This window comes from Poecile atricapillus, chromosome 7 (assembly GCF_030490865.1).
Source record: "Poecile atricapillus isolate bPoeAtr1 chromosome 7, bPoeAtr1.hap1, whole genome shotgun sequence".
NCBI lineage: Eukaryota > Metazoa > Chordata > Aves > Passeriformes > Paridae > Poecile > Poecile atricapillus.
In genome coordinates, this window is record NC_081255.1 from 16,857,451 (window position 1) to 16,880,497 (window position 23,047).

Here is a 23,047-nt window from a genome sequence, read left to right on the forward strand (position 1 = left end):
TTACTGAAGGGCAAGGTAGTACCTTTGAGCAGATGCAGCAGACGCACGTCATTAAGCAATAAATGCTACCTTGATCACTTTCTTTATTAGTGCCAAGAGCTTTAATCTCTTCAGGGGAATGTGTGTTTTATTACAGCAGTACACACCCAGAAGTGTCTCACTGGAGTTATGAATCCAAATCAGTATTACATTAAGTAAATACAATTTCTCTGTTTTACTAAGATGAAACATTTCCTATTGGTCTATTTGTCTTGCTGCAGTAGTGAGACACAATCTCATTGTTTTGTCATACTGCTTTAGTATTTTATCCCAGGTGATCAGGAATTCCTTGGGCTTCAGCCTGCTTTGGTCTCATGGGTCAATTGGCTGTGTCTTACTACAGATAAACAATTTCTATTAGAGTGATGAAAATTTTTGTTTTCAATTTTATCAGCATGCCAAGACTGGAACTACAAATGTCACTCAGGAAGGAAATTACCCCAGATAACATTTAGATTTATCAGAAGTAATCAAAAGCCTTATAACTGCAGTATTGGCTGAAGTTATTTCCTAATATTGTGAAATTTTTGAAGCCACCATTGGGTTTAAGTTTGTGTTATTTTACCCAGTGAAGAAAGAAAACTTGTACTGACATGACCGAGCCCTAACTTTTTATCTGTATATTGAGGGTGAGGAGACTGCTAGTGGATATTATAGGATAGGCATTCTTTACAAAAATAAAAACACAAACAAACAAACAAAAAAAAAGTGCAGTGCAGAATTGGAGCCAAGAAAACTCACCAGTGATATGCAGTCCTACAGAACGCAACAGCAATAGGAATCCTGAGAAAGAGCAGTCAGCAACAGCTAGGTCAGATCCATCATTCCATTTGCACACATGATGCTCCCTTCACAGCTTCCGCAGTTTGTATGTCATGCCTTGAGATTCCTAGAAAATCTACAAGATCAAGTGCTCAACAAGGGATAGCATGATGCACATTTTAACACAAGTCTTACTTCCTCTAAAGGCTTGCTATAATTGCAAAAAGTGTCCCTGTTATTTTCATATAATATTAAAAACATGTAAGAATAATTATTTGAGCAGATTATATTCTGAAATGGCACATTTCTCAGTTTATTTTTTTAAATAAGGGGGTCACATTCCTTAGTTAAAATTCCCAGTGATGTTATTAGCTGTTCTTCTTTGGGGTTTTTTTGGTCTCTTTTTTGAAGTTTGTTATTCAAACTCTATGCTTTATAATAATAGCATTATTATTTTAGGGTTGAGTTTTACAAGTCATATTACATAAAGATTTTCAAGCTCTTATACATTAATAGACTTAGTTCAGTGATTTAAAAGCAAAATTTGTCTCAAGATCAAGAATTCTTAGCAAAAGAACTTCTGAATAAGAACTTCTGGTTTCTCTGTATCCCTTGTACTGACCTGTCCTTGTATCCCTGACCTAAGCTCAGTATCCCTGAGTCATAAGCTCAGCTTCCAGGTTTTGAAGGTCCTGTGCTAATAACATTGTTAATTGGGCCTAAGTCTGAAAGTCTGGAGAAGAGTGCACGACCAAAAACAGTGGGATAAATACAATGACATGAACTGTATCACTAAAAGCATTTTCTTTTTATCAAATCAGAATTCAAGCAATGTGAGGGAAGCTCTTAGCTGTGTATTCACAGTGCTACTAAAAGGAGAATGACTAGTTTGTTCTTGGCAGTCTTTAGCTAAATAATATTGATCACACATGTGGACAATGTCACTTTTGGATGTATTTATGGGAATTCATGCCTTTGAATTTTATCGGTTTATTTTTATGCTTGGAAATACTTATATAAATCAAGATGTTATTAATGGGAAGGTACCCTTTTTTGTCTTTTAAAAACTGCCTTTTTAAGAAAAGAGAACAAGGACTACTAATAGTAAACAGAAGTAAAAATAAGGAAGGAATAAAATCATGCTGCAAATAAATGATTGTCACCAATACAACACATATGAAAAAATTCCTATGACTTCATGTCTTGCTTCTATTCCTCTTCATAGAAAAGCAAAAAATAAAATAGTTCAAGCTGAATCAGCTAGATACACTTTTTTACTAATTTTCACAGGCATTACTAAAACAAGGCCCATTTATTTTATGTCTCACTGCTTGTAGAGCCATTTATACTTTAAAAAGCAGGTGATGACACCACAGAATCAAAACTGTAAATTTCATAATCAAAACTTAGTAATAGGCAGTTTATATATGCACTACTGTCTCTAAGAACGAGCTGATTACAAGAGGGAATGGTAACAAACATAGCATAAATCAGGTTAAATTAGGATCCAGTATTGCATTAAGGTACAACAAAGAGTGTCTTAATGTGCAGAAAAGCTACAATTTCCAAACTTCCCTTTTTCTGATGTCACATCCTCTTCTGTCTCTCATGTACTTTTCACCTTCTGCTGCACTTGAGGAAGTATATCAAGCAGCTCCAAAAAAGGCACAAAAAGGAAAAGTTCACTTGGCCTCAAATAGAGACCAAATGAAAAGCAGAAAACATCTGAATTTTGAAACAAAACCCTCTTACACAGTTCTGGTACTGATTACTGGTGTTGGCTATAGTCTGAGAAGAGTAAAGCAAGTTCATTTGGTTCTTCAAATATATTAAAATATGTGCTGCAGTATTTCAGAGTATCAATATCAGAATATTTGAAATGGATATTTTGCACAAAGCTCCTCTGTCAAGCTGAAAGTGATACTTAGCAATATCTCAGTGCAATCTATGTTAGTATAGGTACCCACTTGGGAAACAAAAAAGAGCTGGTCCTTGGGTCTATCCCAAAGTAAATTCAGTCTCATAATAAAGCCCATATTAACTGAGAACGACAGTTTCCTCCCGTTTCACTTGTAGCAGTGCATCCTTACTGGTAGTAGCAAACATGAAAATGTACAGGCAGGTTTGTGTATTTTTATGCTGTCACAGAGACACACATGACAGCATGAGGCTTGAAAAGCCTGCAAGATACACGCTGTGCTGTGTGGTCATACCCTGCCACCCCACAAGGGTTAGCAGTTGGGAGTGCAGCTATTTACTGTCTGGAAATGATCACACTAATTTTTTAACTGCAGATATAAGCAGAGAAGTTTTGTTGGCAAATTTAAAGCAGGATTGATGTGACATCCACTGAGCTGGCTCAGAAGATAACATGAACTGATGATTCCTTGACACAGAGGTACTGGTCTTGAGACAGAAACAAACCTTCTGTATGTCTGCTTTAAGCCTGCTAACAAGGCATGCTCACACATGCAGGTCTTACACATCTAAATCTCATACACTTTGAACCTGATTTTCCTCTCCTTTCTATCATCAAATTAAATCCATAAAGATTAAACTACTATACAGACAGTGTAAACAGGATTAGAATATGTGTCCTTTTAATAGAATTGCACAACTACACGAAGATTACAAATAAATGCAAATTAATGAGAACTAAATTATCTAAATGCTCCAGATTCTACAGGTTCAGACTTGTTATGAACTACATACCATCAAATTATAAATCTAGGTTGCAATTGAAAAATCTTCTGACAACTTCTCTCAGATCTAGAGAGAATTAATGCTTCTTTAGTAACAGAAGGCAGTTTTTGATCTTCCTCAGTAGTAAACACTTCAGCATTCAGGCAGCTGTGTATAGGAAAACCTCTGAACCTGAAGGTAGACACAAGCATCTGACTTTTATTTGCTGTTTTTCTTCGGGAAGCATGGTTGAAGCAAAATTAGTAAAGGGTTTGGGTCACTCATCTTCAAATCAAAGACACTTGAAAGAAAACAAAAAAAGGACCATTATACATTGCAAAATACTTCCAAGACTAAAGACAAAAATACTTAAAAAGTTGGAGTGGGGTCTCTGGGTATATCCAGATCAAATATATTTTTTCAATTAAAATATGTCATTAAGGGAAAATGAAGCCTCTGAACAGACAAATATTTTGACTATAAAGCTGGATTTATGATGAAAACTTTTGTAATTCAATTAAACCTGTGTAATTTTCTTGGTCAAAGGATTTCTGTATAGTTCTCTGCATACTTCAGCCATATTGCTGTTATGGGTCAGTTCACTTATCTGGCACAAGCAAGCTATACAGGAAAAAAACCAGCTTAAAATCTTACGTAATAAATAAATATTTGGCATATTTTTTTCCTGTAATAATTGTCCCTGTCTCTGAAAGCAAGTGCTTATAAAACATTTCACCTGGGACTACTCTTCTGAAGGATAAATGAAGTTAAAGATATAAAAACAACCTAAAGTTAACAATATCTCCATTGCACTTAACAGTCTCTGTTACTTGCCCCTTTGCTACTGACAGAGAGAGAATTGGTAGGGTTGGTGGAACAAACCTAAAAGGAGATGGAGAACCTAGCTGGATGAAGGCAATTAAACCCCACAGCTAATAGTGGAATTAGTTGCTGGGCAACAACTATGGAAACATGTGGAAAACATGCTGAATTTGCCAAGTGATCAAGGCAAAATATAGAGCTGTTATGAACACTAACTGGAGTGACAGTTTAACTTAAGAGCATTTTTAGCTGCAATTTTCCTTCTTAAAAAGAGTTTTCCTTCAGAATTAAATAACATCAAGCTATGAATGGAAGTTACAGGACACAGTGAAGGGGGAGATTGCAAAAGAGATTAATGAAGGCTGGTCCCCTGCCCGCCTCTCTCAAATGGGAGTCTACCCTTCTGATTGCTGGCAAAATATCCAAAGAGGCAGAACAAAACTTGCCTGTTTCTTTCCTGGCAGCAAGAAAATATTCCTGCTCCCCTGCATACTTCTGTTAGTTTCTTTTGACTCTAAATTTCTCCTGTGTCACCAAGGCTTAGTCAAAAAAAGTGTCTGACCCCATTCTTCCTTTCTTGTAGTATATAAAGGCCTTTGTGAGTCTAGGGATTTTTGTTTCTCAGATTCCTGGTTCAAGTGAATCACCAAACAATGCATTAGTCAATTCATTGGCAAAGCAGGCCATATTTACATTCTGAAAGTGTCTGAGTTCCAGTTCTTAGTGCTCCCTCCTTTCTTTCCCAGAAAATGGAAGTAGCGTAACCTTTATCATAAAAAGGTTTAGGAATTAGCACAATCAATGAAAGAAAATTCTCAGTGCATGCTGAATTCAAAAAACTTGCTAAGAATCAAAACTGTTAGATATGTATTTTGCACACCACTACACATGACTTCCCAATTAATTCATTTGGTCTTTTCAAACAAGTAACAAAGAATGAACACTGAATTTAGAACAACTTTGGGATTTGGACAAGAATCTATAAAGTATTCAGAAATATTGAAGCCAGAAGAACAGAAGAATTGGATGCAATCTTTCAGATTCTGGGGACATAGCTTTGGACTCAAGACAAGATAGTAAAGTCTGGATTTAAGCAGAATTGTGCAGTAAGAGTTTAAATGCTATATTAAAAGAGTTTGGAAGCTGAAATTCAGCCAATTCTGGCCTCTCACACTAGAATTCCACCTCCCCCACTGAATGTCTGTCTCTGCCTGGCCGTGCTACATGTTTGAAAAGGTAACACCTCGAGTTCAAATTCCTCCTGAGATTTTAAAATTCCAAGGTGATACAATCTCAGCTCAAGTCTCTGCTCTTTGTCAAGAGGTGCCTAAATCAAGCCTGCTTCTCAGAATAAGAGGAGAGAGGGAGGAAAGCATCCTGTGAAACATCTGAAAAATGCAGTTGAAGATTTTGTTTGCCTAGCCAGATTTCACATTTAATTGAAATACTTTGAAGATCTTAAAGCTCCATCAAAGTTATTAACAAAATAAAATATTTAATATTAATATTTAAGATTGGAATTGGGTAATCTAGATGATAATGCAGGCTTCTTTTTTCTACAGCATTTCAGGAAAATTTCTCAGAGCTGATCATGAAACAAAAAAAGCAGGAAAATAGAAATACTATCAAGTACTGCACCAGCAGGTCCAAAGATTTTTTTACTATTCTTGGGACCGCTAATTAATGTGTTAATCTCATTAATACTGTTATCTGCCTTCAGGGTTTTGCAACATTGCACAATATTGCATTTTATAAAGGAAAAGATCAGCACAGATGCTACAGATTATTTACAAACAAGGTCAAAGCTACCTATATCTAGCTAAAATCTTTCCAAATCTTTCTCTTTCAAAAACTAATGTGCTGCTAGCACAGGGACTTGTGATTGAGTTGAGACCCAGTGCACACCCTAACCCTTATCAGCACAAAGGCACCTTCTATGCAGAAACTATGCAACTTGTACAGTCAGTTTTTTCCCCTGCATCTAGGACTTGCACTAGATAATGGGAACTACCTCCAACAAGTTTAACTTCTGCACATGCAGGTATGGGATTCAGCAGGAGGCACACTGCACTGTATCTACATACCTGAGTGAATGTCAATATGTTTCTGCATTATTAGACTCAACCTTGTTCCATTTACTTCTCCCTTCTTGTGTCCCTCTGCCAAAAGACAAAGTGAAAACAATTGCACTGATTAACAGGGGAAGACAATCCCTGCTTTGCACACTTTTCGAACATTATCATTACTGCTTTCCTGAGAAGTAAGAAAATGAGACAAACAAGTCTAGCAGTCCTATTTGTGTCTTGTACATAATTTTCTGCTAAAAATAAAAGAAGAAAAAGAATGAATGAGAGGCAAGGAGGAGCCTGCAGTAAAATCAGAGAAGACTGCTGAGAAGATCAGGAAACTAATACAAAGCCAATTTTCCAATTGATTTAAAAAAGATTTTTTTTTCTAAGGACCTAAATGAACCCTTCAGGTTTACTGCAATCCATATGAGATCATGGGGAAAAGTGTGAACCTAGACAACAGGACTGTGTTTTGTAGGAAAGAATTAGTAGAGAACTTTAATAAGAATTTTTGTTTTTCTTATGTCTTAAGCTACACTATCTTATTTTAAAAGTGTATAGTTCTAATTTTTGCCTAAATGCAAGTTATCTTTGAGATTATAACCCCTTAAAGTTCTAAAGTATGCAGCATTTGGAAAATCAATAGTACTTCACTGTTTTCACTAACCTGGACACCTGCCACCAGCAGACATTCTCCTTACTACTGCCTCACCAAAGCAACAAGGAGCCCAGGTTTGTAGCTGGAATCTTACAGGAGGATGGCTTTGACTTTCTAGATATCTAGATTGCCAAGGAGTATTTACTCCTCATTTGAAAGGCACTTTTCCTTTCCAACCACACCGTTTGGAACCAAATCTGAAGGAACCAAATTAGGAGGTGGGGGGAAGAGATATATAGTCCAAGATGTTCCTGTGGGTATCAGCAGGAGTAAGTGTGGTTTAGATAATGGAGACAGATACCAGGAAACAAAAACGGGTCTGATGTTATTTTGAAGTTAAATATCACTCGGAAAGGACAAGATAACTGGACTAAAATAAAATCAGTTTTTCAAACTTAAAATCCTACACTATCTAGCTGCTAATAAAATAAGCTGAAAGTACACATTCTGACAATAACAGATCAGTGTTATTAATTTGTAGTTTTTCTTTGTTCTAAGGAAAACACTCAACGTAAGAACATTTTTCCTCTATGTACTTTGCATTCTTTTCAGTTACACTCACAAAGCTCTAAGCACTGCTGATCAAACAGCTGCAAGTTCAAAGGCAACAGTTTGGAATGCCAGCATTCAAGCTTTACAAGAGACCCTAACTTGACTCCTAACACATCAAAATACAAAATACAATGACACAGTTGTTTTAAAATCCTTGAGACTTTCAGGGTTCAACATTCAGCCCTTTGCTACAAACCACACAGCTTTTCTAGCTAAATGCTGGTTACTGGATGTTTCTCCTCAGCCCTTTTTTCCTAACTCCTCGATCAATTCATGAAACCACTAGAAGTGGACTCTGTGACCCTGATTTGGTGAAAGAATGTATTTGGGTGCTGGCTGCTACGGGAGGATTGCTCCACACACCGGAATGTAATGCCTTACTTAGCATCAGTTTGTGCTGTACTCATCTTGCCCTTAAACTGGCTGAGTTAAAGCTGTTCTTGCATTCAAAGACAGAGAACGTCTGTAAAAAACAGTGTAGAGATACCCAAGAAAACTGCTTCAGAACTTGTCCTTAAATCAGATCTAAGATGTTTCTTTCCCTTTATACTGAACAGATAGGAAACTGATTAGCAGCAGTAATACCCCTCCCTATCCATGCATATTTTTTGTCAGGGCTAAAATTTTAAGTTGTTTACACTGACTTCTACAATTTGAGTTGACAAGCAGCCCAAAGCAGCAGAAAATATCTAGTAAGTGATATGATCTCTGCCAGTATTTTGTTAACACTAACTCACACCAAAGGACAGTAAGAATCAAATCCCTCTTAATCTCACATTTTACAGTGAAGTAAAATTCACTCTTTCTTGTGATGATGAACTCAGCTAAAATTGTGCTGCATTAGCCTTTTAATATTCGCTTTGTTCTTTGAAAATAAAATTTCAAGTCTGTGAATTCAAATCCAGATTTATTTTCCAACAGCTAATCTGACCCATTTTTCAATTATCTTTTATCTACTGACTCCCACCTCAACAAAAAAGGCAGCATCAACAAAGTAATGTAATGTCAAAGAATAGAGATGCAGGATATTAAAGAAACTCAATTTAATTTCACTGGTTAGTACAGAACAGGGTTTTTGTTATATCAAATGTCTCCAAAAGAGAAAGCCATTTTTTATGAAGATTAAACATTACAATAGCAAAGTCAAATGGAGTGCTGTTTGACTTTTCCTCTCTCGCAGTTCCTAAGAATAGGTTTAATGGCAGTCTAGGGACCACATTTGTTCAAACTGAAGCTTTGTTTACTTTTCTCATGTAATTGCCTAACCTTCAAGGCATGCTCATACCAATTATTTTTAAAGAACACTGAATTTGACTAGCACTACCTTCACTGAGAAGTTATATATGCCACATCTAATATTAATAAGTCCGTATATTTTGACAATCTGTGAGAAAGGGGAATAAATTTTACTAGCAGTTACAAATAATTGTCTAGTAAAATGGATTTATTTCAGTCCTGAAATTTAAAGAGTCATAAACTGAGACTGAATTCAATATGAATAAAAAAGAGGCTACTCTTAATGTACTTGCCTCTTATTAAATAAGTTTTATTTATTTTTATTTAATATTTATGTTACTTCTTGGGGTTTTTCAGATTGGTCTCTTCCTCACAAACTCAGGCATGAGAAGAAAACCTAAATAAATAAGATCTGGTAGTTGCAGTTGTGTCTAACAACACTTGGGGAAAATAAACCTTAAGAGAGAGATGCATAGGAACCACAAGATTAATTTATGTCATTAAGATATAGCAGGGTAAGCTAAATATCCCAAGAGAATACTTCACATTTGAGACAGAACACCTGGAATAAAGGGAAGACAGACTGCATCACGGTGTCAAACAACAGATTCAATCTTGTAACACTTTGGTTTGGCTAAACTAAGATCTCTGGGCACAGAAGGAACTGACACAATTTAATGTCTCTATCTCCATAGTTTCTGTTGTGTTCCAGTGACATTTATTACTGCTTTTGTAACTGCTTGTCCTCTAGCAGGAGAGCATCACTAGTAAACAAACCCAGCTGTTCACGGCACTGCAGTAGCACCCTGGCACTCCTCACAGCACAGCTGTGCTATTGCTGTAGCCACTTGCTTTCAGAAGTCTTCCATGCACCAGATCAACCAAAGCATGGTTTAAATTTTCATTTACACCATCTTATTTACCCCAAAGCATCACTGAAGATCACAGAAATATAATGCACCAAATATGTTGGTCAAATTCTTTTTCATGTAATAGTGCTGTGAAACAAGATTTTGGAAAGGGTAACAAATGCATCACACATCATTCTGTGAGTGAGAAACAGGAACTTGGATGTAACACCAAAGCAATGTTGACGAGAATTTTCAGAGTGGAAAAGGCTCAAAGCCTCCCTCCCTGGGATGCCTGTCCTGCCTCCCAAGCAGACATCATTTCCACACAGGATCCCAGAGCCCATCCAGACCCAAAGACTCCCAAAGATTTGTTCCTGTGCTAGTGTCTCTTTTTAACATATGCATATGATAGATGAGGAGAAATGTACATGACCAACGTGGTAACAACACAAATTTTGAAAGCAGAATATCAGAAAAACATACAAATATTTGCTTCAGGATTTCTATCAACAATAATATTGTTGATAGCAGAAATCAAACGTATTGTACCTGTGATTCCCCTGTAAGAAATCTCTTTTGCTAATTTTAATTTTTCTATCAAATTTTGTTTATTCATTTCTTTTTTTCAACAAGTGAAAGGAAGATCCATTAATGTCAAAATTGGATTTAAATTTTTAACTGGTTCAGTCCCAGTGAAACTTTATTAATTTTTGTTAAGCTACACATGATTTATAAAATCACAAGGTAGCTTTAGAATTACAGAAAAATTTATGATAGTTTAGATAATAAAAAAATCAGGGATTCACAAGGAATTCACCATACTGGAACTTTCATTGGTATGGGGATTTCAGGAATAAACACAGGAACTTTTAGGTATAAAATTGATTCTTCACTCCATTACACTGGTTTAATGACTTTTCTCAACAAAGGGAGACTATACTAATTAAATTTCTGTGCATCAAAGAGGGACCTTAGTAATTAATTTTACAACATTATGCAAGTCTTCTTAATTACAAATACTGTTTCTCAGTGGCATTTGTGAGTTTGTGTACACATTTATAACACAGTATTTGATAAAGCAGCTCTTCAAGAGAAATGCTAAGATATTTATGGAAGCAGGTACAAGGTCACAGGTTTTTACCTAAACTTCTGGGGTTTCTAATGAAATATCATTAGTTGTATAATTACATTATTTACCCAGTCATATTGATAACTAAGACAAATTAAACAAAGATTTAAATCCCAGATAAATATCAGTAGCAATTTCATTGTGTAAAAAGTTCCCAGTGATTTCAAATCCTGCTCACACAAGTAAATTTTACGTTACTGGATATGATGATATTGCTGACTTGTATGTTAGCACGGAGTGATTAACATTTTATAACACTACAGAATTTCAAAACATTAATAACTATTACAAAATTTTACTTACAGTCTTGCAAAACCATCAACGTAAAGAAACCAATCTGTCACTCATGTCACCTGAGGCATTCCACTTCAATAATTATATATGACAGCACAGAAAATATGATGTGGCAATTGCTTTGCTAAGCAAAGAAGTATTTGTAGCTCTCTCTAAGCAAACCAGTTTAGAGACTTGGCAGGTCATATGGTAAAAATAAATACATGCATCTCTTTTTAAAAAAATGGAGTTTCACAGATTTAATTTTGCATTTCTCCTCACTTTTCCCATAATCAATTGGCTCCATAGCATACATATCAAGGAAAGAGAATCTGTAGAATCTGCTTGCATTCTGGCAAACCTTCCAAGAGGGGTGCAACCATGATTCCACCCGGGTCTCCAGACTGAAGATGTCAAAGAACAGAAGAGGTCATCTACACTAAATTGTGCAGCCAGGCTTGTGCTCTTGCATGTCTCCCACATATTCTAAGAAGTCACAACAAGATCCTGATATCCATCAATAGAAATGTTCCATCTATTTCAACACTAAAAAAAAATTATTTGACTTGCTTTAAATGCCTATACTAGGAAAATTTGTATTTCACCTTAGGAATGAAATTTTTTTCAGCTGATTGTAAAATGAGCATAGGATGACTAAATGGCTTAGAGACACGTACAGAGACGATGCCTACCCTTTGGCATTCCACTCTGGGAGCCAAATACTAAGTTTCTAGACAAATTGCCAGAGTTCTACGTCAGCAGAAGGCTCGTCTGCATGTAGCAACATATGTTAGAAATAAGGCACAATTTTTCTGTGTCAAATGAGTTGTTGAAATACCATAAAGTGGGCAGGAAATGTGACCAGAATGTCACAGTTAAGTCACTGGCTGCTGAGCAGACTTCAGAGGCATCAGCCTGTGTCAGGCTGTGTGAGGTTCCCCTCCTCTCCCACGATGGTTGGTGCCTGGAGCCAGGCAGTGCTGAGCTGTTCTCATTCTGTGGTCAAATCTGCTCTTGGCCAAAGAAAGAAGAGAAGAGGTGGCAGCAGCAGCTCCTCGCCTTAGTGCTTCTCCCTTTCCCATCACGCCCTTGCCCTGCCAACCTGATCTGGCTACACTTGCCCCATTGCATTCTCTCTTTTCCCTTCATCTTTCAAATTTTCCCCTCAAGCTCCTTCCCTCAGAATATCTACCTTGGTAAAATGATCCTGTTTCTTCTAACCACACAGTTCCCCTCAGCTGATAGTTAAGCTGGTTTAAACAGTCTACTCTGGCAAACTGGTGTTGTTCTCTCATGCTGCAGCAAGGAGAAGAACATCTAAGAGCCTAGTTTCAGTGCACTCTGAAATACCTTGCTGGAAACTGGAATAAAGTAGCAGTGGTCACACTGGTTAGTCTGGACAAGGTTTGGATGGTTCCTCACCTGTCTCAAGTGTTTGAGCTCTTGACAGAAAAGGTGTGAGTAAGAAGGAATGGGCAGGGGAAGGGGATCTTGAGATTACCTGCATAAAGGCTGGAAACAACCACTGAGTAACTTTCCATCTTTTGTGACTGAACTACATGAAATTAAGTGGAATTAAAGCCTAAAGGTGATTTTAATGTTTTATATAAGCATCTCCTTCTTTAAATGTATGAATACTGTTTCTCAAAGTCCTTTGAAAATCAGCTGTGATCTTGTAAGGTCACGGTCTTGAAAAGCTAGACACACAAGATCTGTATTCTACACCAAGTTAAAAGCATGCCGTATTTTTGGCTGATGTAATGTTGGCGTACAGCTATGTACAGACAGTGCTGAAACTTGATCAAAAACAAAGCAGGAAAATGAGAAGGTGTATGGCTGGATTTTAATGAAGGTATGTTAACTTCAAAATCAAGGGTTTAGGTGCACCTTAGAACATACTATATGAATCCTGATACAGATCTGGTTGAACGGATACTGTAGTTTGTTCCATATGCATTTCTTTTGCATTATGGGAGAGAACTGATTGCTTGCAGACAAGTATGTGTCAATCATGAAAATTAAAGGTAAATTAAATATAAACTTCTCCATTACCCTTCTTCTCCTACCTACATGTTCCATGTACATTGTACCAAATCAGCATCAAAATAAACAGAAGAGTCCGTCTAAGACTGTACATGCGTATGTCCCCAAGAGTTATGACACCGGTTCTACTGCACGGCCTGCTTCCCACCTTCCAGCGGCAGAGCCCTGAGCTCCTGCGAGCGCAGCTCCCTCTAGAGCTTGAGCATTGCACAGGGCCACAGCCCCCGCCCGGGGAAAGGCTTTAGGGGACACCGGGGTCGCCACGCACAGCCCAGGAGCCTGGCGCAAAGGCTGAGGTTCGGAAAGCCTTCTGTCAGAAACAAATACCCTGTTCCTCTGAATATGGCATACCTTCCCAGTGTGACCGTGTAGGGAAAGGGCTAACAGCCCCTGGGTTATAGGAGAGGTGAGGTGAGGTACTAAACCTTGAACACCTGAAACTTACTTTCTGTCTAGTGTGACCGATGAGCCTTGACAGGGTTCCCTAGGGGCGGCGTGAGGGGACAGAGGACGTGATCTAGCTGAGCACTTGTGTCCAGTGTCCCGTGTGCTAAGGCAAGGACTGAAATATTTTGCCCTCCAGAATGTACGGGATCAAAGTTAATTAACCCAACATCAATTCTGCATGACCAGCTGCCCCACAGAGCAGCCACTTCCGAGCTGAGGTGTCCCTCGGCAGCCAGCTAAAGGTTTGCAGCGGATGTAGCTGGCTAGCCAGCGGCGTCCAGTTTCACCGGTATTCCAGGAGGAGAAGGGAGGGCTGGTACAAGTGCCCTGTGACACCAAACAGGCAGGGGGACACGGACCGCAGGCATGTCCAGGTGTGCCCTCACGTCCAGCTCGGCCTGCGCCGGGGCCGGCGGTGGCGGGGTCGGAGCCCACGGGACAGTCCCGTCCCTCAGCGCCCCTCCCCTCCCTTTCCTCGAAGATGCCCCGCTGTGCTTGCTCAACCCGGCGGTGCCCGAGCGCTTCCGCCGCGCTCCGGTCCCCTCGCCCCCGCTGGGCGTCCCCGGGGCGAGGCCGCAGTCCCGCCTCTGCGCTGCCCTGCTCCATATATGCCGGCGGCGGCCGCCGTCCCCAGCTCGCTCTCCGCGCCAGGATGCTGCTCAGCGCCCCGCGCCAGGCGCTGCTGCTGCTCAGCGCGCTGCTCTGGCGCCTGGCCGCCGCCGGTGAGTGACGGCCCGCGGGACGGGCGGGACGGGAGGGATCGGCGCCGGGATCGGTCCCTCGGAGCCGCAGGACGGCGTGTCCCTCAGGGAGCCCGAGGAGAGCCGCCCCGCGCTGGCGGGAAGGGGACAGCGACATTGGCTCGGGCCGCCGAGGCTGATCGCTACTGCGGGCTACTCACCGGCCGCGGCCGTGCCGGGGAGCGGGGGCGGCCTCGGGGGTCGGCAGTTGCAGTGAAGTCGCAAGATTTCCTCCCCTCGTTCCCAGCTCCGAGCTTGTGGAAGAGGTGGAGAAGTAAAAGGTGAAGGGTTTCCAGAGGTTACAGGGGTGAGAGGGATTTTCCCGCCCGGCTTCTTCCCAGGCATTTCCCCGAAGCAGCTATGGCTGGCCTCCCATCTGCTTGAGGGGGACACGAGCTCATCCCGGAGTGGCCCCTCTCAGATATTGTAGGTGTGTAGGGTAACCACTGATTTTCAAAAAGACTTTATCTTTCTAAAATATGTAAATGGGAATCCAGGGGCTAAGGCTTTCTGCAGCAGGTAAAACTAAGGATGATTTTGGACTGTGCCTCGTTTGTTCAGTGCTCGAATATTCTCGTGTATGTTCAAGCTTTTGTACCTTCTGCAAAGATCTTGGATCAAAAAGGAAGCATTAAACAGAGTTCCAAATTAATTTATCTATTTCGGAGTTACAAGACAGAAAATAATTTTCTTCTCATTTTTCACTGCTGCCAGGACACATTCCTTCAGTAAGATGAGCAGTCCTTTTGTAAGGGCAGGACTGAGCCTTTTTCCCCGAAGAAAACATTTCCAAGTTGCAATTAACAGCAGCTGCTTCATTTAACTGAATAATCACTGCAGGGAAACAGGAATTATATATAATATGACTGATGGCACTCTTTTCTGCTTTGTATTTAAAGACTATGAAAACCCACCAACAGCAGTCAATATAACTTGGTCTTCAATCAATTTTAAAACTATACTACAGTGGCAACCAAAACCATCAGGCTACTTCTATACTGTAGAAATACATGGGTAAGTAGATAACACCATGATATGTTCATTAATGGCAATTGAAGAAAATGAAAAGAGAGCATGTTTGAGTATTTCTGAAAGTGAATGTAACAGGAAAAGCGCCCAAATGTTAGGATTTAGGAAAATTGCCAACCCAGGTGTTAATCCTTCTCAGTGTCCAACTATAAAAATATCAGGTTTAGTCTTCTGGTTTTGCCCACTTCAGAAAAGGAGAGATGAGCTTTAGATCAGTATTTCAGTTCTGGATTTCAGTGCTGCTCGAGAGACCCAGACAGGATACTTTGAAGGAGCTGGTACTCAATCTGGCATACCACATATTAGACAGAACTTCAGCTTTTTATGTCTTTCAAGGTGTCTGGACTTGTGTCTTCAGTCTTGGGAGGCGTCTAATAAATGAGTCTGCATTTTATTTCTAATCGGTGAATCACAGTAATTAATAATTTTGTCTTGGTGGGTAATACTAAAAATTACCTTTGTTTGTCTACCTCTGTCAAGAATTGCTCTGATATGTTTTATATAAGCTGTAAAATATTGTGAATATAAAACATAGACAGCTTATGTGAAGTGCCTAATGCCTCTTTCAGAACTGCACAAAACCTTCCATGAAGGTTAGTAATAAATCTGTGCTGGTTTTACCTCCCATTTCAATACATAGAACATTATTAAACATGCCCTGAAGGGAAAACACATCATCAAATTCCTATGTATTAATAAAAAACTGGTACTGTAGTCTCTACTGCCTCTAAAAGTGGCATAAAAATGAGTGTTCTCTTATGACTAACAGGTAAAATACCAGTGTAATGGCTTAATGTGCTTTTTCATTCTTTAAGAGAGTGATTAGATTAAAGTACTTAAAAGCACATGCTTAGAAGAACAAATTTTATTAAATTTTTTATTCTGGAATTTCTTTACAGACATTTTGCTTGCAGAAAATTGAGTTCAGTTTACCCAAGATTCAGTATAGAATCAGGTGTAGTTCTGCAGCAGAGGCACCTCTTTTGACTGAAGCTGCTCTTCTGGAGGAAGTGGGATTAAATGTTTGCTTTCTTGTGTGTGTGTATTTACAGAGTACATTTGTTTCATCACAAAGATCAAACCTCTGTCCCTTTTCAGTGCATCTCTTGTGGCACTGTCTCTAACTGATATGTGACAAAAGAAATCTGATGAAGTGAGAAGGGAGTTCAGGTGACTCTAAAAAATGAAACTTGATCTACTTTGAGGAAGACCTATTAGTTAATATTCAAACAGTCAGCACTCACTCTTCCAGCTGAGATCACACAATTTTTGTTCTGCTTAATTCACCAGCAAAAAGAGGGAAAAGAATTGAAGGAGTAATATCTAATCTGTTTCTTCGTTCCCTGCGAGGAAGTAAAATGAGAAAGTAACACTTTTTTCATAGTCTCATTGCTATTTCACAAGTAAATGGACTTGCCTTCTATCATTTAAAAATCCAGAGAAGTGCATCATGGGTCATGCTTTTTGTCAATGTTTCTAAATTGTAATTCTGCACTAAAATTTGCTACTACTGTGTGGTTATTAGTGGCATTTGCATAGATACAAAACCAAATTACACCTACATGGAGACATTGTTGTCACATTAAACAATCAGCGTCAATAAAGCTTCCTATAACAACTGATGTTTCTTAAGGTAATAGTTTTCAAATGCATCAAGGATAACACCTGATTTATGCATCTTATATTTTTTAAAATACTTTCTGCAGTATTTTAAAGTAAGTGCAGAAAAATGCAAAATCAGAACTAGTTATGGTTGCCATTCAATTAATGTAAAAGATTGAATTAATTAATATATGTCTTAGAGAGTATTTCTGTAATTAACATCAATCATATTTGATTTACTTGATTCTGCTTTGAATTGTGAAATACAGCTGTACAGGATCGTGGCTTTTGAGGTTTTCTATTCTCCTTTTAGCCTAATATCTGCAAAACTGTTCTACTAGATGAGAGAAATCTATACAGTTTGAGGGGAAAAATGTTTCTCAACATATCTGAATATATTATATATATGTGTGTGTGTGTGTGTGTGTGTGTGTGTGTGTGTGTGTGTGTATGGTTTGAAAGTGTTGACACTTCTTTCTTGCTCTTTTCAGACGGACATCTGACGTAAAGAGAAAATGCATACTGACATCAGAAACAGAGTGTGATGTTACTGATGTGCTCGGGAATGTAAAGGAGACCTATACAGCACACATACTGTCTGTAAATCCTGCAGAGATGGACAACTTTGAAGAACCACCTTTTGCAGTCTCTGAAAAATTTACACCTTATAGTCAAAGTAGGATTGCCAATTAAATCTTACTATAAATTTCTTTTCAAGAAACTTTGGTTGATTTAAACAAGGTTTAGATTGAGCTTAAGTATTTTTTCTATAGATTCTTACAGTAGCCCTGCTGATATTGGAGAAGATATTCAGTCACAGTGCTTTCCCTGTTGTAGGGGAGGGTGTAAGATTTAGTTACCATTTGTTTCTCACTGCACTGAGTAGACCATATAGTTAATATTATGTATTAGGTAAATATAGGCCTTTACTGGCTTTGTAAACTTGTAATAGATTTAAGGAAAGAAGGTAATGGAGGGAGGAAAGAAAAAGAACATGTCCTATATAAAAGATCATGTCAGTTTTTTAATTCTAAAAATCTTTTTCTAGCTGTTATTGGAAAACCAGAGATAAAGGATTATTCACAAAAAGGTTCCAAACTGAATGTCGTGTTCAAAGATCCACTTACACCATATATCTTTCCTAATGGAAGCTTTCAAAGTATTCAAGATATTTTCCAGCATGACCTGGAATACAAACTCTATTACTGGAAAGATCAAAGTTCTGGAAAGGTAAGGTCTAACTCTAGTTTTTGTTCTGTAATAATTGTTATATTCTGTTACACAATTTCTGTGCTACTTTAAGAGCTGACACTTGAAATATTTTTTTTCCTTTACAGAAAGATGTAACAACAAAAAGCCATAATTTTGAAGTAAACATTGACAGTGGAAAGAACTATTGCTTCTATGTCCAGGGAATCATTCCCTCCCGCAGAGAAAACCGTAATGGCCAAGAAAGCATGGTGCTCTGTACCAGTGGAGGAAAGAATATCTTAGATGGTGAATATTGCGTGATGTTTGTCACTCAGTCTTTAATATTCTAATAAAAACCCCACATCTTTAAATTGTGATGCCTGCTATAAACTATTTACTGTGTAAATTAGAATACACAGTTGGAACATGAAAACTCATGAGAAGAACTCACTTTAAGTAAGAGTCCACCATCTTTAGTTGGTTGGAGCTGGTTTTAGGGTTTTGCCCAACTGTTTTGGTTAAATTATCCAAGTTGATGACTGGTGTCTGAAGTTCCAGATCTCATCACTATCAGCTTAATTTTTCTTTCTGTTTTCCTCAGATCCTTCCAATAGCAGATGCCATAGTAAGTGCTTGAAAGATTAGCTCTAAAACATAGAAATGCTGGAAAACCACATATCCGTTTACTTGTAGTATGAGCTGACCTTTAGTTATGCCAAAAGCAGATGATGAGAATAAGACTTTCTTTTATGTTCCAAGATCAGAGGTTGGCAGATTGACTTCTTTACTGGAAGATAAGTTAGCAAGTGTAGGTGAATCAACCAGCCATTTCAGACTAGACATTTGGATATCACTTTCTTCAATAAAAAGGCATCAGTATGACTTAAATAATATCACATTGCTGTACTGTATCTTTCTTCTCCCTGGGTAAGAATATTTGCACTCTAGAAAAGCTCTTCTAAAATGGCAAATGAACTCAAATTCAGAAAATTTACCACAAAAGTGATAAATTGCAACTTCATTACAATTTAATAGAAAAATCTTCTCTTGGTATTTTCTAATTATAACCTAGAATAGATTTTCAGTTGGAGAGAAACAATGTACAGGCAGGGGGAATGGTTTAACTTATTCTTATGGTGTTAGCATGGTACTTGTGAACTAACTAAACTAGATTAAATCCTAATGTGAACCAGGTAAAATAAAGCTTTACTTCAGTTTAACAAATTCATGTAAAAATGAATTTAGTTCACCCTGAAGTGATGACTCCACTTCTGTCAGACTGTAAAATATAGAGTGTTTTTTCATTCAGTGAAATGAGTGCTAAGAGTTTGTAGCACTGTGGGTTCTGATAACTGAATCTTGGATTTTTTTTCCCCTACAGAATATGGAACAGAAGTCTTTATCATCCTAGCAGTGATAGCCGTTGCAGTCATCACCCTTGCTATTGTCCTTCCAGTGGTTCTGTGTAAACGCAAGAAAGCAAAGAAAGCAAGAGCTATGAGAGAAAAGGAGCTGCTTAATGGTGCCTAAGGAAAAAGTACTGCAGACACTAGTGGCAGTACCAAAGCAGAAAAAAAAACAACAACAAAAAACCTAAAATGGGTAATTGGGTAGAGCCTTTCAGGCTCTCTGAAACAGGAATTCTGAAGCCCAAACTTTATGTGGATTAAAAAATCCACTAGACAGTACAGATGAAACCAGGTATCAGGAAGCCCTGTGTCATTAGTGGCCAGAGGCTGCAAGAGCATCCTGGTGATCCGTTACAATCATAGAATTATAGAACGTGCTGAGTTGGAAGGGATGCACAAGATCGAGTCCAACTCCTGGCCTAGCACAGCACCATCCCCAAGAGTGACACCATGTGCCTGAGAGCACTGTCTAACAGCTTCTTGACCTCTGCCAGGCTGGTGAAGTGACCACTGCCCTGGGGAGCCTGTTCCAGTGCCCAAACACCCTCTGGGTAAGGAACCTTTTCCCTGATACCAACCGAAACCTTCCCTGATTCAGCTTTGTGTTGTTTTTTGAGTCCTGTCACCGGTCACAAGTGAAGAGGTTGGCACCTGCCCCTCTGCTTCCTTTGGTGATGTTGAAGACCAAAATGTCTCCCCTCAGTCTCCTTTTCTCCAGGCTGAACAGACCAAGTGACCTCAGGCACTCCTCATACAGCTTCCCTTCCAGACCCTTCACCATCCTTGTTCCCCTCCTTTGGACCCTGTCCAACAGCTCAGTGTCAGTTTTATATTGTGGCACCCAAAACTGCCCCAGCCCTGGAGGTGAGGCTGCCCCAGAGCAGAGCAGAGCGGGACCATCCCCTCCCTTGCCCGGTTGTGATGCTGTGCCTGGTGTCCCCAGGACAGGGATGGCCCTCCTGGCTGCCAGGGCTGACTCACCTTCAACTTTCCCTTGACCAGGACCCCAGGTCCCTTTCTGTGGCACTGCTCTCCAGCCTCTCATTCCCCAGTCTGTCTGTACATCCAGGGTTGGCCCATCCCAGCTGCTGAACCCTGCACTTTCCCTTGTGGAACTTCCTACGGTTGGTGATTGCCTGTCTCTAAATTGTCAAGGTCCCTTTGCAGGGAGATTTCTCCTAGACTGTTCCCAAGCCCTTTCTATTATCCTGTCAAACAGGATTCTGAACTAGAGGTACTTTTAACTTAATCAGTATGGCCTTACTGAGCCATAAGATTTACGGTACTTGTGAGGGGAAAAAACACTACTTTTGAAAAATAGGTGTCCTTTACCTAACTAAAAGGAACATTTTTCTGTTTCTATGAAACAAACTGTATTTATCTGCCTTTTAACAATATTAACTGGTGAAATGATCTGTTAGTTCAGATGTGACAAAATTGCTACTATTATTTCTGCACTTCTTGGATAAAATTAACTTGGTCTGTTTATCTTTGGATGTAGACAAAGGTAAACAAACTGAAACTACTGCACTGGCAACTTGTAAGAAACACTATTGAAGCAGTACTTGCTATTTATCTGGAAAGTATATCCAATTACACTACACCTAGAGTTATACAGACAGGGGAGTCTGATATTTCCAAGTAAGTGTCAGAACAAATACTTTGCAGGCTTTGAGTCAGTAGTAACTCACTTCAGCAAGCACTGAATAGGTAGCAGTGTTTACTGCACTTTGAACATAATTTTTAATTAAGCAGTTGGTGAATGGTTTCTGTGGTATAGGTTCAAATCATCTTGGTGATGGGATTTGGAGATACCTATTGCTTTGACTTTTAGTATTTATTTTATAGATGAGAATCTAATTTTTATACTGGTGTTATCTGTATTTATGATGGTAATTTATACTTTTCTAGTGAAATAAAGGTGACTGGAAACACAAGTCTTTTCCTTTTCAAAGCGACATATTCATTCCAGAACTAAATTAAATATACACTTAGGAAGCTTGTTTTGGGACAGCAGTGTAGGCAAGCTGCCACAATCTAAAAAATGTGTAAAGCAGACTACCAGGAAAGGTTAAAACTAGGAGAAGCCACAGTTCACAAAGTGGAGTTTTTGAAGAGTCCTGAGTAACATTTCTGCTGTCCACTTACACGAGCAATTAGTCAGGGTTTGCATTCAAAGCATCGCCTTCCATTCCCACAGTGTGGTCTGCACTTGTGCTTGTGGTACTGATGTTCATTCAAGGCATTATGGGGCCTGCCCCAGAGATGAGAACTGCTAATGATAGTGGTCAGCATACACAAAACACAAAAAAAACCTCAAGAGAATAGTAAAAAAATCATTGCGTAGTTGGAACTAATTGGCTGCGGATCTCAACATTTAATACATGCCTCAAAAGAAGATACCCATTGTATTCATGAAAAGGAATACCTTACAAAGTTAATATCCCAATCTAACAATTTGTACAGAATCATATTTTATATTTTTCCTCCCTGCTGTGCTATAGCTACCATCTGTGTATGGGTTAAGACTCCTGGGAATGTGTGAGTGTGGTTTATGGGGTGTTTTCTTGGGTCTTTAATTCCTCTTTTTACAGAGGGAAGAAAAACACCAGAATTCAACCCTTCAAAACCCTATTTACTTCATGTTGAGCAATAAATGCTTAATGCATTTTCTGCTGATGCATAATCCTTGTATGGAGAAGGAATCTTACAACAGCAATCAAAACCATGAGAGCTGGTGGGAGTCAATTTAAAAACATTCCAAAGTTGTCATCATTACTTCCCTTCCCCGAGGCGCTCTGCTTCCTCAGCTTCATTCAGTGCCAGACTCACAAAAGGGAAGAGATAATAGGAAAAGGAAAGCCTGTAATTACAGCATATCATTTATTAAATTAGACCATGCAGTTGCTTGTCATAAACTACACAGAGTGAAGCTATAAATTATATTTCATTACTTCAAGAGATTCTTGGTTTGTTCTGAATATGGGGGAAGGGAAGAAGGGGAGAAGAGACACCCACAGAAACGCAAACAAGTGCCTTAAATGGCAAGAGACCCCTGACTACACAAGTTCTGGAAGCCTGAAGCACTTCTGTTTCCTAGCTGCAGTTTGTTATCATCCAACAATGCTGAGTAACCCGAGTCACGCGGCTCACAGATCCTATTTCAAAGAGGGTTTTTTTGTTTGTGGAGACAGCTGAGAAAGAGGCTTTTTAATTGCAAACTTCTGTAAGTTGTATCCCTTGGGCTGAACCCACACAAAATGTTTTATGCAGAGACTTTCTCAGAGTATTGGGTTGGGCAGAAGTTATCATACCTACAAAGGTGTTGTCACTAGGAAGAAAGACTAGGCCCACATATATGGCCACTTCAGCACTGTATGGATTTTAACATGGAGCCAGACATGCAGAGAATGGAAATGAGAAAGGGAAGGCTTTTCCTAAGCACCTAAGTTCCCTGGCTCCTCTTCTAAGCAGGTTTCTGTAAGCAGGCATGTTCCTCCTGATGCTCCCTAT

General features: G+C 39.0%; 2 protein-coding genes across 2 annotated transcripts in view; one reads left to right on the plus strand and one right to left on the minus strand.

Moving 5' to 3' along the window:
• SLC44A3 (solute carrier family 44 member 3) overlaps positions 1–23,047 on the minus strand; it is a 108,320-nt gene that overhangs the window by 81,813 nt on the left and 3,460 nt on the right. The gene's annotated exons all lie outside the window — the stretch shown is intronic.
• Positions 14,011–21,471, plus strand: F3 (coagulation factor III, tissue factor). Its single transcript, XM_058843353.1, has 6 exons — positions 14,011–14,285; positions 15,203–15,317; positions 17,426–17,610; positions 17,983–18,164; positions 18,272–18,431; positions 19,507–21,471. Exons 1-6 carry the CDS (start codon positions 14,045–14,047, stop codon positions 19,653–19,655), a joined length of 1,032 nt encoding a protein of 343 aa, XP_058699336.1. The 5' UTR covers positions 14,011–14,044; the 3' UTR covers positions 19,656–21,471.